Genomic DNA, 18,703 nt, shown 5'->3' on the forward strand with positions numbered 1-18,703 from the left:
GCTTCAGCTCCTGGCCTGCAGAGTGTAGGGGGACCAAGCACCAGTCTGAGGGGTAATCGCTCTTGCTTCAACCTGCTTGGATCTGGATTGCAGTCTAGGGTGGAGGTCCTGGGGTGTGTGTCCAGCTTGCCAGAGCGTGTGGAGACCTCAGAGAGGGCACCCATCTAATACCTCCGGCAGCTGAGAAAACCCCAGTGTTTGGGACAAAAACTCCCCTGTCTGGTGGCAGAGTCCTACTGTGGCCAAAAGCCCAAAAGTCAAGTAATTGAGTGGCAAAATGAGCAGGCAAAGGAAGCAAAGCAGACAGAAGATTCCAACATTACACTCCTATTTTGGGGATAAGAAGGAGCAAGGCATGGAACAGGAGGAAAACAGTGAAGTCAGAACTCCTGCACCAAAAGCTTCAAAGGAACATATGAGCTGGTTACAGGCCATAGAGAACCTTAAGAAGCAGATAAGAGAAGTGGAGGAAAAATTGGGAAGAGAAATGAGAACAATGCAAGAAAATTATGAAATGAGAGTCAACAGCCTGACTGAGGAAAATAATACCTTAAAAAACCAGACTAACTCAAATGGCAAAAGAGGCTCAAAAAGGCAATGAGGAGAAGAATGCCTTAAAAAGTCGAATTTGCCAGATGGAAAAAGAATCACAAAAGCTCATTGAGGAGAATCATTGCTTCAGAATTAGATTGGAGCAAATGGAAGCTAATGACTTTATGAGAAATCAAGATGCTGTTAAACAGATCCAAACAAATGAAAGAATAGAAGGCAATGTGAAATATCTCATGGGAAGAACCACTGACCTGGAAAATAGATCCAGGAGAGATAATTTAAAAATTATTGGACTACCTGAAAGCCATGACCAAAGTAAGAACCTAGAAAGCATCCTCCAGGAAGTTCTCAAAGAAAACTGCCCTGATGTTTTAGAACGAGAGGGCAAAATAGAGGTTGAAAGAATCCACCGATCACCTCCTGAAAAAGATCCCAAAAAGAAAACTCCTAGGAATATTATAGCCAGGTTCCAGAATTCCCAGATTAAGGAGAGAATATTACAAGCCGCCAGGAAGAAACAATTTGAATATTGTGGAAACACAATCAGGATAACCCAGGATCTGGCAGCTTCTACACTGAGGGATTGAAGGGCCTGGAATGTGATATTCCGGAGGGCACAGGAGCTGGGATTAAAACCAAGAGTCACCTACCCAGCCAAACTGAGTATCATGTTTCTGGGGAAAATATGGTCATTCAGTGGAATACAGGACTTTCAGGCATTCTTGCTGAAAAAACCAGAGTTTTTTGACATTCAGACACAAGAAGCAAGAGAAGCATGAGAAGGTAAACAGGGAAAAGGAATCATAAGGAACTTATCAAAGTTGAACTATTAACATTCCTACATGGAAAAACAATAATTGTAACTGATGAAACTTTTCTCAGTAGTTGAAGAGATTAGAAATATATATATATATATATATATATATATATGTCTTTATATGAGGGTATGCGGGCATATGAATACATATGTGAATGTGTGTATATATGTTTACAGGTATACATAGTTAGAGGGCACGGGACCAATTTAACAGGAAGGGATGATACTTAAAAGGTGAAATTGAGAGGTGAGAGGAATATAATGAGAGGAGATGGGGAGAGACAGATTGGGGCAAACTATCTCATACAGAAGAGGCAGGGGAAAAAGGTTTCAATGGAGGGGAAGAATAGGAGGGCAGAAGGGAATAGGTCAACCTTATTCCTATTGAATCTGGCTTGAGGAGGGAGGGAAATACACACTAAATAGGGGATCTCACCCTCCAGGAGAATGGGGGGGAAGGGGATGAGAGGGGGGATGATGGAAGGGAGAGCAGGCTAGGGGGGAGGGAAGTTGGAAGCACCCACTTTTGAAAAGGGACAGGATCAAAGTAGAGAATAGAACGGGTGGGAGGGAAATGTAGTCAGTCTTTTACAATATATCTACTATGTTGTTTTGCATTAGTTGCACATGTACAACCTATACTGAACTGCTTGTCTTCCCAGTGAGGGTGGGTGGCAGGGGGGGAAGGGAATGAATCTGGGATTTGAAAGTTTTAAAATCAAATATTCAAATATATATATGTGTGTGTGTCTATATAATATATATATACTATTATTAATACCATCTTTCATGTAATTAAGAAATGGGATGTACAGGCACTGAGGCATAGAGATCCACTGGAAAAGTTGAAATGGGTATGGGAGAGAGCAGATTGGAGGTGGGGATATCCTGTGGGACTGCTGTTTTGGGGGGATGGGTGGGGGAAAAACGGGGAGAAAATTTGTAACTCAAAATCTGGTGGAAACGAATGATGTAAATCAGAAGTTAATAAAGCATTAAAAAAAAAAGAAAATAAAAAAAAAACAAAAAAAAAGATGCAGTGGCTCCTCTTCTTACACACACTTATGCCCACACAACGCACTGTATTGAGCATGTAGCTGAAGTACTAAAGAGAGACACCACAAAGCTTCGTCCTTCATTAGACTGTGAGTTCCTTGAGGGCTCTTGCTTTCATATTCCCAGCATCTGGTACAGGGTCTGGCATTTAATGAATGATTACTGAGTGATGGGTAAAGAAATGGTAAGGTTAATCACATCTGAATGCCACTGAAATAACCAAGCAATAGAGGAAGGATAACAAAGAGACCTGAAAACTGCTGAGAGATGTAATGCTACTGAGGACCATGGGTTAGAAGTCAAGATGGCACTTGAGCTAATGAGCCTAAGCCCCTTTGACAGAAGGCACTTTGTCTCACAGTCACTGGTAGAACCCATCCCTGAATTTCTGGCGTATTGAGTCCTCCTCACCCCCATCCCCATGGCTCTTTCCATCCTGCACTATATTGCCTCTATGAAATGCAAGCAAAATACCAAAACTAGACCTAAGTGAAGGAGAGATGCTTCCCTAAGTGAAGTTGGAAGTGTCGGCATTTCATTGGCTGGTCTTACATCTCACCATAGGAACGCACTCAGTCTACCTTGGCACACCCTAATGTCTCCTCCCAAAACAGCACATTATCATTGGTCTTCTTTTCCTGGAAGGACCAATGTTAATGTTGGGGGGAAGAGGGAGGGAGAGGAAAGAAGAGGCATTAGGTATAGTAGTACACATTTGGTATAGGGACAAACCTATGCTTCTTACATGGTGAGCTGACGGAGAATATAAGACAGGGAGCACTTGATGACAAATATATAATAAACACATGCCCCAACCCCTCCTATTTAATGATTCCTCTGGCTGGTTAGTGTTCAATTTTCCATGTCTCCAGCAGGTTTAGCTGTGTCCAGTTACTTATCAGTCTTCATCTAAACAGAATCACCGTTAAGTAGAAGCCTCGGGATTCTTCAAAATAAAACAGGCTTAAAATCTCAAAAAATCCTACTGCATTTTGGGATAGTATAGAAACAAATAGCTTCACCTACCCATGAGAGCATCATTGCCCTATGTAATAATGGATATTTATAATGTTGACTCGGGGTCATTAAGAAAAGGTTAAAATACATTAGGGAGCCAGGAAATGTTTAATGTATTTCAGAAAGAGTTCCTTTCTAAATGGCTAAAAAACTTTTTCTAATGTAGTGCTTATAAAACCCCAGAGAATCTTCCACTTAAATCCTCCTCTGATACCTCATCATAGTGTGGAATTAACCCTGGATTCTTTAGGGCTATATCAATGGAGCACAAGCTCTGGCAGGATAGATATAACCACCCTGCTCTGCACTAAAATGTCCTGATGGAAAAGCAGCAGCCGAACTGAAATTGGGGGTCTTATCACCACTCAGTTTTCTAACAGGTCATGAATTTTTTCAGCAACAAAAACTCACCACTAAGATATAGAGGGTTACAAACCAGCAGGGAACACACACTGATGAAAACTGATCTTTTAAGTAGTGAATTATGAACACACCAGCAACAAATATGGGTTATAAGAGGACACCATTCTGAGTGACACAAGCTGTGGATAGAGTTTGGGTTTTTTTTTTTTTATCAATACCATCTTAGAAAAACAGACATACCCTAGCTGTCAAAGAACAATGAATAATGCCAGGAGAAAAGTCCCATAGCCTACTCACTGTAATCTTTCAAACTACAGTTTAAGAAATTATAGACACAATATCAGTAGCAAGTTCAGAACCTTTGGGTTGAGCAAAAGGAGAAGGAAAAAAGAAAAATACCGTTTTTCTCAGCCCTGAGCATTACACCTAGCATATTTTATACCACCTCAAAAAGTTCCTTAATCACAAAAGGAGCTGAAATTGATGTTTCCTTTTATTGTTTCATTATAATTGGCTGCAATTCAGGAAGTTCATTATTCTCCAAACTCCCTGTGCTTTTTAAGGGAAAAAAAAGCTAGGAATAATAAAGTTGGCAAACATCTAGCAGGTCTAGTAAGAAGTCAACTCTGGCCCCCAGGAAGGGTGAAACTGGTTTAGGCCTAGCAAGCATTTACTAAGTACTTACTATGTGCCAAGGGGGTATATTAAGCACTAGGGATAAAGACAAAAGGAAAAAAACAGTCCCTGCTTTTAAGGAACCTATAGTCTACCAATAAGATGAGAAGTTCTAACAATTACCAATGATAAGTTTCCCACAACAAGGAAATGACAAGTCAAGTTCTACCTACCCCATCGCCCCCAAATAATTACAAAAGCCCAAGGAGTACAAATTAAATAGATATAATGGCCACACAGAAAAGGCCTTGGGCAAGACCATCTACTTCCCAAACCTATTTGCAAAATGATTTTTCTATATTCTTAAAACTACCATAAGTACCATAAGATGGGAGTTTTTAATTAGACAGATTATTGAATAGGCACTAAATTCTTCTTAGGCATAAAGCAACATCTAAAAAGCAACATCTAAAAGCAACATCTTCCTTTATAGAAGGATTTGAAAGCACTCTCAAAGACAGAATCTCAATGCTGCACGAGTTTAAAAAAAACACCTTGCATATACTAGGTGCTTATTATATCATACTGTATAATGTCTACTGTACTTCATTTTTAAAATGTAGCTCAAGGGGTCATGTTAACATCCACAAGCTTACCAGTATGTTCCTTGTTAATAAGGAGTTTCAGTGAACAAGAAGTCCAGAGAAGAGAGATAAGCCTAAAGTAAGAAATGTTGACATTTAAAGAGATTTCTACAGACACAAAGCACTCTTCACATCTCTGAGACTTGTGAGACAATCTGAAACAATCTGCTTTTTTTTTTTAAGTTAATAGGGGCTACTTCGACAAAAAAGTAAAACAAATGGACCCCTAATGAAATCTGTGAGTGATACTATATTTTATTTCACATTATTTATCTTGTAGACAACCAGGTCTATTTCTGCTACTGCAAAAAGTCCACAGAAGATGTTGAACTTCTACACATTAGACATAATAAACAGTGAAGAAGTCTTGTATAAAGTATTAACAACCACGGTTGCTTGCTTACTACTGTATTTTTTGCCTGTCATTTAGTAGAAAAATGATTTACCACTGAGTTAATGGACTCGAGTGCAAAAAGAAATTTTTTTAAAAGCAAACCTAGATTCCAATTCTGTATACTGAGATTTTCAGTTTTATTGATACTACTAGCTAGATAAAAAGCATACATATTGTGTCTGTTGTACAGTCAATACAATTGCAACTTTTTCTACTTAAATTCTCTATACAAAGTCATTGCCAATTGATATGGTCATTGATGGCATAGGGCTTAGAATAACCAAAAGGTATAAAAAACAAGTTTGCAGTCTTGCCCCAAGATACAAAAACTGAATTTCAAACAATGTCCTAACATACATGATTTAAACTGTATACGAAAAATCACACATCAAATCAAGTACAAAAATAGTTAAACTACCCATTATGAACAATTGTAATGTTTTCATTATTCTGCACAGTATTTAGCACAGATTTTAGCAGTTTCCAAAATACTATTCATCATTTCATTGAAGCATCATCAGCTCTGCAGAGCAGGGTGACATTTAAGTGGAGTGATAACACTCCTTTTAGTGTTTTAAAAATACAAAAGTTTTCCCTATGAATTAATGAAGGAAAGCAATTCCTATCCCAGGCTTTTTAGTAACCATACCCAATGCCCCCAAATTTAGGAAGAATATAGCTACTATTCTTCAACAGGGCTGAGAAATACCTCGTTAATCGCAGTTATCAGACAGAGAACAAAATGTAATTTAAAACAAGTTTTTGTCTAGCAACAAGGAATTTTCAAATATGTACATACATATTGGCCTTGGCAAATGTAAAATTGAAGCTGCAAGCTTTAATATGAATTAAAATTTTGTCTTCACTCATTCAAGTTTCAAAGAAATTATTTTGGGAAGAGGTTACACTGAAAATTTTGTGACCAAACCTCCTTAAATGCAGAGTCAAGTTGCTCTTAATAATATTAACTCACCCACATGGCACAGTATTTTTGATTAAGATATATGCTTAACGGTAACCACTCACATACAAAATGAGATAGAGGTGAATTTACCTTTGAGAACTTTCTCTGCATTTAAACATTAGCAATGTTGAATTTATTCTCTAGAATAACATCTATAGATTATGTATATAGGTTTTGCACATAAAAGACTCTAGAGTATGTGCTAAAGGTTACATTTTCCAGCACTGGAATGATTCCTTCATATATAGCTAGTAAGGACTTCATCTGGATTGTTTTCCCCTATTTCAAGCTCTGAGTCATGCCTCATACCTGAACAAGTTTCTAAATGGAGGGAAATTTTTAAAATCCAGTTTCTGTCTGCTAGGAGCAAGGCAGCAAACACATTTTCCAACCTTTTATGAAAAGATTAAGCAGAACAAAAGTAAAATATATCTTCAGGTTATAAACAGGATTGTATTTTACAGTCCACCACCCTGACACACAGCCACAGCACAGAGACCCTCAGTCTAATGGCTGTGGGTCTGCGATAGGCATGGTATGGAGTACTTCATCTAGGAGTTGGAGGGCACGGTGTAAATGAATCTCAATCCAGCAAGGTGTTTCTTTGATGCTTTGTCGTGGGTAGTCAGGGCCCCAGCCTTTTACAAAACTCATCCTGAGGATGCATAAGCGGCGCAGGTCATCCACGCCGATCCCAGCAGCCGCTGAAAGACCTAACGAGAGAAGGGACTACGTCAGATGGACATGTTGACGTCCCCTCTCCTCCCCACATTCCAAGTTAAGTAAAATGACCCGTTTTTCTTCAGTATCTCCTCAGCATACAATCTCTTTGCCAAAGTGCCAAGAAACAACTGAAGACCTTGACTTGACAAAAAGGGTCTGAAAACACTTTGGGCTGGGTGGCTTTCTGCTCACAAGTTTGTCTACCACAATCTAGAAACACTCCACCTAACTTTGTCTTTAGAAGTGGAGGTAAAGGTATTAAGAGACAACTCACATTTAGGCCATAGTAGTATGTAGATAATGGGTTGGTTACAAGGACCCTTAGTGTCTACATCTATCCTAACAGCCTAGTTTGAAATAAAATATGGAGAAAAGAGATTGTTTCTATTCCTGGTTCCACTAGGAATTCTTTGGCCTGAGATAACTTCTGTGCCTCAATTTCCCAGTAAACAAGTAGAGAAAGTGTTACTGTGTTATTTAATGGGAGTGTTGGGATGAGAATGAGGATGTCGGTAACACTTTTGAGATTTCTGGTGAAAATATTTTATGTCATCAACAATAATTACATTGATGGTTTTGATGCCTGAGGAATTAAAAAATACCAAGCTGTCATCATTAAAAAATTAAATGCTAGCTACCACAGAATTTTAAACTACAACTACAATGGATATTATTCTACATCTCATTTTCAAATCAGAACATATTTAGTCGATCTGAACCCATCAATATAACAATGAAACTAATGGGAAGAATTTGCATGTACTGTAGAGAAACCTGCAGGGCCACTGCAGTTTTCTTAGCCAGTGTGATTTGCTTACCACACTGAAGAGGTTAAGAACAGGGGTTGAATGAATCACTAGTTATGCCTTCAGACGTGGAAGATGATGCCACGTGTTTCCATCATAAAAGTCTATAGTCAGCAGTTTAACTCTGCAGTAAAAAATTCCCCATCAGTGTGAAACCTGGCACACAGTTCAATTTTACCCTAAAATTAAAAAAGTTCAAAAGTTCTACACGTTATCAAATACCACCCTCACTCAGTTTTATCTCCATGCTTAGAATAACTTAACAATGAAAAAAACCTGAGAGGTGTCTGATTCTGAAATCAGGTTCCGCTTTCCTGCTAAAGTAAAAAATTGCAGCCCACCCTGATAGAGCCTCTGGCCTGGTTTTGCAAGAAGGAGGGAGTAAAAAGGGTCAACATGTTAGTTAGCACAGTAAACTTTACCACTTGGACCCCACTCTCCTCTTAAAATTAGGGAAAAATTAAGTTACCATATAAGAGATCTGTCCACAAATTCATGTCAGTTTCCCTAAGTACCATAATCCCAATAAGAAAGGTACTCATGACTTAAAATGTAATTTGCAGGCTGAGTTTACGAGGACAGAATACTAAGAATTAGGCTTGTTCTGTTTTAAAGGGCAAATGAAAAGGATACTTACTGATAGCAGGGGCTATTCCACCTACTGATCCTGGTCCAGGTATATTTCCTGCGACTGCAGCAGCTTGAGCAGCTGCAGCAGCTTGTGCAGTGGCAGCTTGTTGTTGCATCTGACGATGGCACTGGCGTAAATCAAATACCTTAAAAAAAAAAGTACAAATTTTGCACAATTGAAAATAGCAAGAAAAGGTATTATATATCAAACCGGGTACATCCTTAATATATATACCTTAAATGTGTAGCCCTACTTGTTTGGGTCTTTTATCTTGAAAAACTGGTGAAGAATTTACTTAGGAAAGGTGGTAGTCCTTAATTCTGTGTGTGTGTGTGTGTGTGTGTGTGTGTGTTCCCCTTTTGAGGACGCTGCGACCTGTTTCCTCCTGGGAATGCTTACACTGAGAGGAGGGAGAGAGGGAAGGTGTTTCTCTCCTTTTGCTCTTCATCCCTCTTGCCAATTAATAGAAAATATATTCAGGACGCCCAATAAAAACTGCAAGAATAAGACGATATTTTACCCCAGCTTAGTCCCCACAAACACAAGCACCAACCCAAGTCAGTTTTGATCAGGAAACTGAAGGAGAAACCATATTGACCATTTTTCCAGCCTAAGATCATAAAGGCAGATGACCAGAACAGGCCTATAGCTCTGTCACTGATTCAAAGGGGGATCCCTGGATTCTCTCTGACAGCATCACAGATTCCACCTCCTGAGGTCCAGATCAGAGAGACACCAGCAGTGCTAGACCTCTGACCTCCAAGCAGGTGTGTAGATTCAAGCCCCTGAGAATCAGACAAAGGGCTAGACCTACAGTTCTATTTGTCGGACCTGGAAAGGCTTCTAGCTAGATGAGCAGGGCTGTGGCCAGTAACTGTCCACTGAAGCTCTACACAAAGCCTGCAGTTATATTGCCTAGAACCAAACAGAAATTGGGAGCCTATAAAATCCAGACGGGCAGGGATCAGACAGTGCCCTATATCAGACCACTTAGGAACCACTGAAAATTTACAGCTACCTAACTCAAGCTGTCCTTGAGATCTTTAAAAAAGACAGCAGTAGAGTGGCTAGATGGCACAGTGAATAGAGCACCAAACTGTAGTCAGGAGGACCTAAGTTTAAAGCTGGCCTCAGAAACTTAACATTTACTAGCTGTGTGACTTTGGGCAAGTCATTTAATTCCAACTGCCTTGCTTTCCCCCCTCCAAAAAAAAAAAAAGACAGCTTTTCAATACAAAGAGAACACAGCAGCAAGACTCCAAGCAATACAAACAAGGACCATATAAGGTCATGACATTTCCTCCAGAAGTTATCGACCCTAACACAAAGTCCCAACCTAGGATGTACTGGAATACATAAAAAAAATTCCAAAAATAATGAGCTATTATATAATTCCAGGGACATCCCAGGTACAAACTTAAAAGAGAAGAATAACTACAAAACAAACAACAATAAAAACCCTCAGCTTGGCCAAAAGGCAAATTCAAAATCCTAGAAGAAATGAATCGAGTTAAAAAAAAAGTATAATAGAGGAAATACTGAAAATGAAGAATCAGCAGTTTCTATAAGAAGCAGCACGTTCCAGTGGTGCCAAACACCACCACCAGCTTGACCACCCTCTCCCTTCAGACTCTGATGGAGACTGAGAACAGCAAGGCTTCCAGCTCAGTGCCCTTGGCCATCATCCTGGGAAGAAACTCCTGTGCAGAGGCAGACCTGGCAACTGCTCCTCCAGGGGATACAACAACAGCTACTGAAACCAGGAAGGAAAATTCCTGCTGCTGACAAATAGTTCAACATCAGTGATTGCTAGATTCTGTCAGTGGAAATGATACTAAAGATGATGAGTTGCTATCTGGGTTGCTGCTGCACCCTAAGGAACCTGTCATCTTACTTGCAGTTGTTGTCTCCCCAATTAGCACGTGAGCCTCGTAAGAGCAGGCTCTCTCTTAAGTTCTCTCCTTGTATCCCTACTGCTTAGCACAGTGCTTGCACAAACTAAGTGCTTGGTAAGTGCTTTATTCCTTCTTTCAATCAGGAGTACAAAATCTTACCCAAGTAACAGATGCCTTGAAATTTATATAAAAGTTTGATAAAAGAAGGAAATAAGATACCTCATCAAAAAAAATTGGCCTAGAAAACAGATCAAAGAGACATTAAGACCACTGAGTTACATGCAAGTCATGACCCCAAACTAATAACAACAAAAAGAAACCCTTAGATATTATATTTCAAGAAATTATGAACACAACTATCCAAATCTAGAATAAGAAAACAAAGAGAAGCTAGAAAGAATCCAACAATCAAAGCAATAACCAACATAATTCTCAGGTACTAATGATGAAGAAGCCTACCTATGGTGTTGACAGAAAGAAGGTGGAGAAATTATGCAGAATAAGACATTTTTTTGGACATGGGCAATAATGGAATTTGTTTTCACTGATTGTGCATATTTGTTACAAAGATTTTGTGGTTTTTTTTCCTCTCTGCCATGCAGAAAGAAAATAAATCTTTGATAATATTATTAAAAAATGAAAACTTTTAAAAAATCTACTGATTAAAAAAAAACCCCAAAATGAAAACTCCCAAAAACATTAGAGCCAAATCCAGGGCTTCTAGGTCAAAGAAAAATACTGCAAACAGTCAAAAAGGCAAAGGTTTATAGTCAACAAGCATTTATTAAGCACTTACTAGGTGCCAGGCACTATGAAAGCACTTGGAATACAAATATGAGCAAAAAGTCAGTCCCTGACATCAAATGCAAATGCAAAAAGACAAAACATAAAAAGAAGATAAAAGGGTGGGGAGATGATGGGAGATTCAGAGAGTCAAGAGCAAAGCCCAGAGAGGAATTAAGGAATAAATATATCTGGCTGGGAAGAACAGAGAAATCAAAGGGAAAGCACTACAGGGGCACAGAAATCTTGCAGAATAAGAAGGCTGTTGGGGAGAAAAAAGTCTGGATCAGAGGAGGAATGTGAAGTGAACAGACATTCAGGAAAACACAAAACACTGAAAACCTACCTTTCGAGATACACATAGCAACTATATAAATACAACTACCAAGAACCATTTACAAAAATAAAGACAGATCAGAATAATTAGAGAAATATTAATTGCTTATGAGTAGACCAGAGAAGAGGGAAGGGCACAAACATCTACACCTGACCTGCACAAGCTGGCAGTAGGTAGGGGCCAGAATTAAAACAGGTTAAACTTCTTCGGGGTGCAGACAGGTTATCAGCGGCTAATTTACAAGTAAAGGTATAATTAATGATTAAACTATTTTGCAAATAAACCATATTTTAAAAAGGGAAGTTTCAATTAATATCAATTACACTAAATACTTAAATTCTTATTTATCACAAAATCACATTCATGTTAAAAAAATTACTTTAGTGGTACAAGTTTTAATATATTTTTCAGGTTTTCTAACTGTTCACATTTAGTTAATGGGTATATATTGTACTTCTTGTCAGCAGTTTATTGTACCCCAGAACCATGTTTGAAATCAATTTCTTTAGAAATCTGAAAACTAACCTTAGTATAACCACCTCATTTTCTGAGTTTACTTTCTTGAAAAATCATTGTCCCCCTGAGATTTTTCAACAATTTGGATGCTTTAATTTGTTTTTCATTGGGGTGCAAATTGCTTAAGTCAGGATGTTTTGATTTGAAATGGCGATGAAGACTGTATTCCTTTGGAATAGCTATTCTTGGCTAACAAGGCAAACAAGTTATCTATTTGTCCACTCCACATTAAACACTCTATGCTCTTATTCAATCTTCTATTTCTTTTTATCACTCACTTTACAAAGTCACCCCCAAAACTTTAATGTTAGAACCAAAAAACCTCCACAGCAACTGCTCATATACAAATAATAAACTGAGTATCTGACCTGAGAGAGAGCACACCAAATACTCATGTAACTTGGAGGGGGGCCATGAGGGAGGGGAAGACGCCTTTGCATAATTGCTGCTCATCAAACAGTGGGCAGCAGCTGTGTTGGTGAGTAGCTACACCAACTTCCCCCCTGTTCAAAGCCAGTAGCAACCAAAAACAAAGTGAAAAGATACAACTCTTAACTCTTCTCAGACTAGAGACAGACTGATAATAGTTGGTTGCCACGGGTCACAGGAGAAAGTGTACAGTGGCAACCCACCTGCCAAGTTACATCTTTACTTTCTTTTACAACCTTTACATTTTTCATGGGCCACATGAAATCATTTGGCAGGCCACAAGCGGCCCACTGGCCATATACTGTGCAGGCCTTATTTACACAGTATCTGCTATGTGCCAAGACCTATTTTAAGTGCTTTACAAATATCATCTCATTTAATCAGTTAATAGACCATGCAAATATAAGAAAAACATCAAATTACCTAAACTAATTTCATTATTCAATGCCAAGCCAAACTATAGCATTACTTTACAGAATTAGAAACAATAATAATGAAATTCATCTGAAGGAACAAAGTCAAGTATCTTAAGGGAAATAATGGGGAAAAGTGGGAAGGAGTGGCCCTAGCAGTACCAGATTTCAAACTACTGTTACAAAGCAGTAGTCACCAAAATGATTTGGAACTGCTTAAAAAACAGAAAGGTTTATCAGTGGAACAGATCAGGAAAAGAACATACTGAAGAAAACAAATCAGATAAATTCAGACTCCAACTACTCGGATAAGGACTCAACATCTGACCAAAACTGCTGGAAAAAATAGATCAAAGTCTAATAGAAATCAGGTTTAGACTAACATCTATTACCATACGCCAAGGTAAACACCAAATGAATACCTGACCTGGATACCAAAGGCCATTTATAACAATGAATTCAGAGGTACAAGGAAGAAATTATCTGAGATCTATGGATAGAGCAATAGTTTATGACCAAACAAGGGATAGAAAGGATCACAGAGGACAGCGAGGTGGCGCAGTGAGTAAAGCGCTGGCCCTGCAGTCAGGAGGACCCGAGTTCGGTTCTGGCCTTAAGACACTTAACACCCACCCACACACACAAAAAACTAGCCGTGTAACCTTGGGCAAGTTACTTAACCCCAACTGCCCTCCAAAAAGGCAAGAAAGGATCACAGAAGAGAAAAAGGATGGTTTGGATTATGTTAAATTTTTACACAAACAAAACCAAATTCAGTTAAAATCAGAAAGAAAAATTGTCTTTGTGTCAAGTTTATCTGTCAAGTGTCTCATTTCCAAGATATAAGGAACCAATTCAAATCTTTAAGAGCTATTCCCCAAGTGATAAAGTCAAAGGATAGGCACAGGTAGTTTTCAAGGAAAGAAATTCAGGCTATTAATAGCTATATGGAAAAAGTGTCCCAAACCACTAATAATTCAAGAAATGCAAATTACAATAAATTCTCAGACCTTAGACAAACAAAGTCAATATAAAAAAGGAAAATAAGAAATGTTCCAGGGGATATGAAAAACAGGCACATTGATGAACTGCTGGTAGAGCTATGAATTTGATAAAAGGAATTTAGAGCTATTCAAAGAACATTACTAAGCTGTGCTTAACTCTTTGACCTAATGATACCACTCCTAGGCACTTACCCCACAGGCATTTTAAAAAGAGGAAAAGGACATTGTATAAAATATAGCAACTCTTTTTGTAGTACCCAAAGACCTAGAAAATTAAGGGGGGAGGGCACTCACCAAATGCAGAATGAAGAAAATATAGTATATGAAGACAACGCAATATTTATTGTACATGAAAGGGGATGGCTTCAGTAAAACCTCGGAAGACTTGTATGAAATTATGCAGAATGAAGAGAGCAGAACTAGGAAAATAAATTATACATGAACAATAATAACACCTTAAAAGCCTAAGAATTCAGATCAAAACACTGGTCAACCATGATTCCAGAGAAGTGATGATAAAGCATGCTACCTACACCTCCTGAAACAGATGATGGATTCAACGCGTAGAGTAAGACATATTTTAGATATGGTCACTGTTAGAACTGGTTTTGCTCAACTATGCATTTTTTTCTTTAACAAATGTTCTAATGGTAAGTGAGAAGGGTTAAGGAGGGGAAGAAAAAACTGATTTATAGTTAACTGGGCAAAAATAACACTCGATTTTTAAGTTAAAAAAAGAAAATCTTGTTGTTTTCCCCCTCTCTTACAAAATGAAGAGGGATTTATAGTGAGCTATGAGAAATGTCCTGACTAGGTACCCTTATAACAAATAGCATGCATTTACTAGGCATATGGCTAGGGTTAGGCTAGAAGTCAAGGGACAAAGCAAAAGTCATTGGTCCATTGAGTACTAAACCCTTAATTCCACTAATTTACCACCTAATAAACTACCAAATAATGTTCTTTAAAAATTCCCGATTCAGGGGGCAGAGTCAAGATGGCTGAGTAGAAGCAGGACCTCCCTTCGGCTCTGGCTTCCACCTTCCCCAATCCATGTAAAAAGGGGACTCTAAACAATCTTTGGAGCTGCAGAACCCACAAAATGACACAGAGAAGCTAACCTCCTGCTGACGATAGCTTTGCAGGCCAGCAGTAATCAACCAAAGCATCGCTCTGGGAGAGCCGAGCCCAGCCCAGCCCAGCTACTCGAAGCAAGCTTTTAGCCCCAGGGTGCACCTACTCAGCTGCTGGCTGGAGGGACTCCAGATCACCACCAACTGTGGCCATTTCCAAATTTATCAACACATAGATTCGAAGGACAAAGTGAGAGGTCAGTGCAGTCTGGACTTTGGGACCAGTAAGTGGGAGTGCTTCCGCAGAGATGCCCTGCACAGCCAGCTAGCACCACATGGCAGCTTCAGCTCCTGGCCTGCAGAGTGTAGGGGGACCAAGAGACTGGTCTGAGTGGTAATCACTCTGCTTGGATCTGGATTGCAGTCTAGGGTGGAGATCCTGGGGTGTATGTCCAGCTTGCCTGAGCGTGTAGAGACCTCAGAGAGGGCACCCATCTAATACCTCCGGCAGCTGAGAAAACCCCAATGTTTGGGATGGAAGCTCCCCTGTCTGGTGGCAGAGTCCTACTGTGGCAAAAAGCCCAGGGGTCAAGTGACTGAGGGGCGACATGATCAGGCAAAGGAAACAAAACAAAACAGAAGATTCCAACATTAGACTCCTATTTTGGGGACAAAAAGGAGCAAAGCATGGAACAGGAGGAAGACAGTGAAGTCAGAACTCCTGCACCAAAAGCTTCAAAGGAAATACAAGCTGGTTACAGGCCATAGAGGACCTTAAGAAGCAGATAAGAGAAGTGGAGAAAAAATTGGGAAGAGAAATGAGAAAGATGCAAGAAAATTACAAAATGAGAGTCAACAACCTGACTCAGGAAAATAATACCTTAAAAAACAGACTGACTCAAGTGGCAAAAGAGGCTCAAAAAGGCAATGAGGAGAAGAATGCCTTAAAAAGCTGAATTTGTCAGATGGAAAAAGAATCTCAAAAGCTCAATGAGGAGAATCATTGCTTCAGAATTAGATTGGAGCAAATGGAAGCTAATGACTTTAGGAGAAATCAAGATGCTGTTAAACAGATCCAAACAAATGAAAGAATAGAAGGCAATGTGAAATATCTCATGGGAAAAAACACTGACCTGGAAAACAGATCCAGGAGAGATAATTTAAAAATTATTGGACTACCTGAAAGCCACAATCAGGGAAAGAACCTAGAAATCATCCTCCAAGAAATTCTCAAGGAAAACTGCCCTGATATTTTAGAACCAGAGGGCAAAATAGAGGTAGAAAGAAGCCACCGATCACCTCCTGAAAAAGATCCCAAAAAGAAAACTCCTAGGAATATTATAGCCAGGTTCCGGAATTCCCAGATCAAGGAGAGAATATTACAAGCAGCCAGGAAGAAACAATTTGAATATTGTGGAAATACAATCAAGATAACACAGGATCTGGCAGCTTCTACACTGAGAAGGGCCTGGAATAAGATATTCCAGAGGGCAGAGGAGCTGGGATTAAAACCAAGAATCACCAACCCAGCAAAACTGAGTATCATCTTTCAGGGGAAAATATGGTAATTCAGTGGAATAGAGGACTTTCAAGCATTCTTAATGAAAAAACCAGAGTTGAATAGAAAATGTGACATCCAGATACAAGAAGCAAGAGAAGCTTGAGAAGGTAAACAGGGAAAAGAAATCATAAGCCACTGATCAAAGTTGAACTACTAACATTCCTACATGGAAAAACAATAATTGTAACTGATGAAACTTTTCTCAGTATGAAAATAGTTGAAGGGAAAAGAAATATCGTATCGGAGAGTATACGGGTATATGAATACATGTGTGAATGTGTGTATATATGCTTACAGGTATACATAGAGGTCACAGGACCAATTTATTAGGAAGGGATGATACTTAAAAGGTGAAATTAAGAAGTGAGAGAGGAATATATTGAGAGGAGATGGAGAGAGACAGAACGGGGTAAACTATCTCATAAAGAAGAGGCAAGAGATAAGGGTTACAATGGAGAGGAAGAATAGGAAGCCAAGAGGGAATGGGTCAACCTTATTCTCACTGAATTTGGCTTGGGGAGGGAATGAAATACACACTAAATGGGGTATCTTACCCTACAGGAGAGTAGGGGGAAGGGGATGAGAGTGGGGGATGATGGAAGGCAGGGCGGGCTGGGGGGGAGGGAAGTTGGAAGCACTCACTTTTGAAAAGGGATGGCATCAAAGTAGAGAATAGAACAAGTGGGTGGTGGGATAGGAAGGAGGGAAATAAAATCAGTCTTTTACAATATCTACTATGTTAATGTTTTGCATTAGCTACTACACCTGTACAATCTATACTGAACTGCTTATCTTCCCAGTAAGGGTAGGTGACAAGGGAGGAAGGGAATGAACCTGGAATTCAAAGTTTTAAACTCAAATGTTTAAAATTATATATACATATACACTATTAATACTATCTTACATGTAATTGGGAAATAAGATATACAGGCACTGGGGCATAGAGATCCACCATGCCCTACTGGAAAAGTCTAAGGGGGTATGGGAGAAGATATGAGAGAGAGCAGATTGGAGTAGGGGATATCCTGTGGGACTGCTATTCTGGGGTGGTGGGTAGGGAAAAACAGGGAGAAAATATGTGACTCAAAATTTGGCAGAAATTAATGATGTAAATCAGAAGTTAATAAAGCGTTTGCAAAAAAAAAATCCCAATTCAGCAGGCTAACTTTCCCTCTCCTCACCCCAACACATACATACAACACCATTTTGATATGTTAGTTCATAATTAAAAGATAAGTATTAGAGAGGCATAAATTAACCCGGAAAACAAAATATTATTTACTACTTTTTCCAAGTTTATATCAGCTTGAGAACCAAAGTATTAATGTACACACAAACTCCTTAATTCCATATCCATAATGGCTATGTACCAAGTTGATTAAATTTAGCTACAGTATCAAACATAAAAAATCCACCTACTTTATAACTGATACATTATTAGACATGAACCAAAGTTAAACTAGATAGAGCGCCCTTTCCTGTTTGAGTTAATAACAGCTTAGGTCACTCATATATACATAAAATAGTCTTCATCTTCTCAAGGGTGCAAAATCACAGTCCTACCCATTGTTTTACATCTCTGTTCAAGACACACCTTTTTCTAGAAAGCCTTCACTGATAAATACCAGTGAAGAAATCATAAACCTCTATTATGTATTTACATATCAGTTTACTGTAAAATGTTTACTCGAATTCCATTTATATCTACTTCATGAAGTCAAAGGCAAATACATTATAATTTTATCATCACAAGAATTTGCATCAGAATTAGATTACAGAACCTCTACAGAGCTAGAATGAAGTATCCAAGACATTAACAGATACCTTCTGCTTATATACCTATTAATAGTCTTAATAACTACTACTTTCTTGTTTTCTCCTCAATTAAAATGAAATTTGAATCAAAATGAGGTGCAATACAACTTACGAAATTTCAACGACTAAAATATGCTGATCCAAAACTCCTGGAAGAAACAATAAAAATAATGTAGATGACTTTACCATGGTGCTAACCACACTTGATTTCACAGTTCTTGTAAACAATTTCAGTTATGGTTGTTTTAGACTAAATCTACTATGATACTGCTAAGCATACAAAGTAACTACAATG

The 18,703-nt window shown here is 38.7% G+C and overlaps 1 protein-coding gene across 3 annotated transcripts in view; it reads right to left on the bottom strand.

The window, feature by feature from the left end:
• Positions 1-4,280: 4,280 nt before the first annotated feature.
• The window catches only part of SMAD4 (SMAD family member 4), a 65,163-nt gene continuing 50,740 nt past the window's right edge, over positions 4,281-18,703 (bottom strand). For all 3 annotated transcript variants that reach the window (XM_069103994.1, XM_069103993.1, XM_069103985.1), the window contains exons 11-12: positions 8,589-8,727; positions 4,281-7,135 (exon numbers count right to left, since the gene is read on the bottom strand). In XM_069103994.1, coding sequence (XP_068960095.1) covers positions 6,924-7,135; positions 8,589-8,727 — 351 coding nt within the window. In that variant the 3' untranslated portion in view covers positions 4,281-6,923. The remainder of the gene's footprint in view (positions 7,136-8,588; positions 8,728-18,703) is intronic.

The sequence above is a fragment of the Petaurus breviceps genome, unplaced genomic scaffold (assembly GCF_028583685.1).
Source record: "Petaurus breviceps papuanus isolate PSGF00001 unplaced genomic scaffold, PetGlider_PUasm1.0 131, whole genome shotgun sequence".
NCBI classification, from domain to species: Eukaryota; Metazoa; Chordata; class Mammalia; order Diprotodontia; family Petauridae; genus Petaurus; species Petaurus breviceps.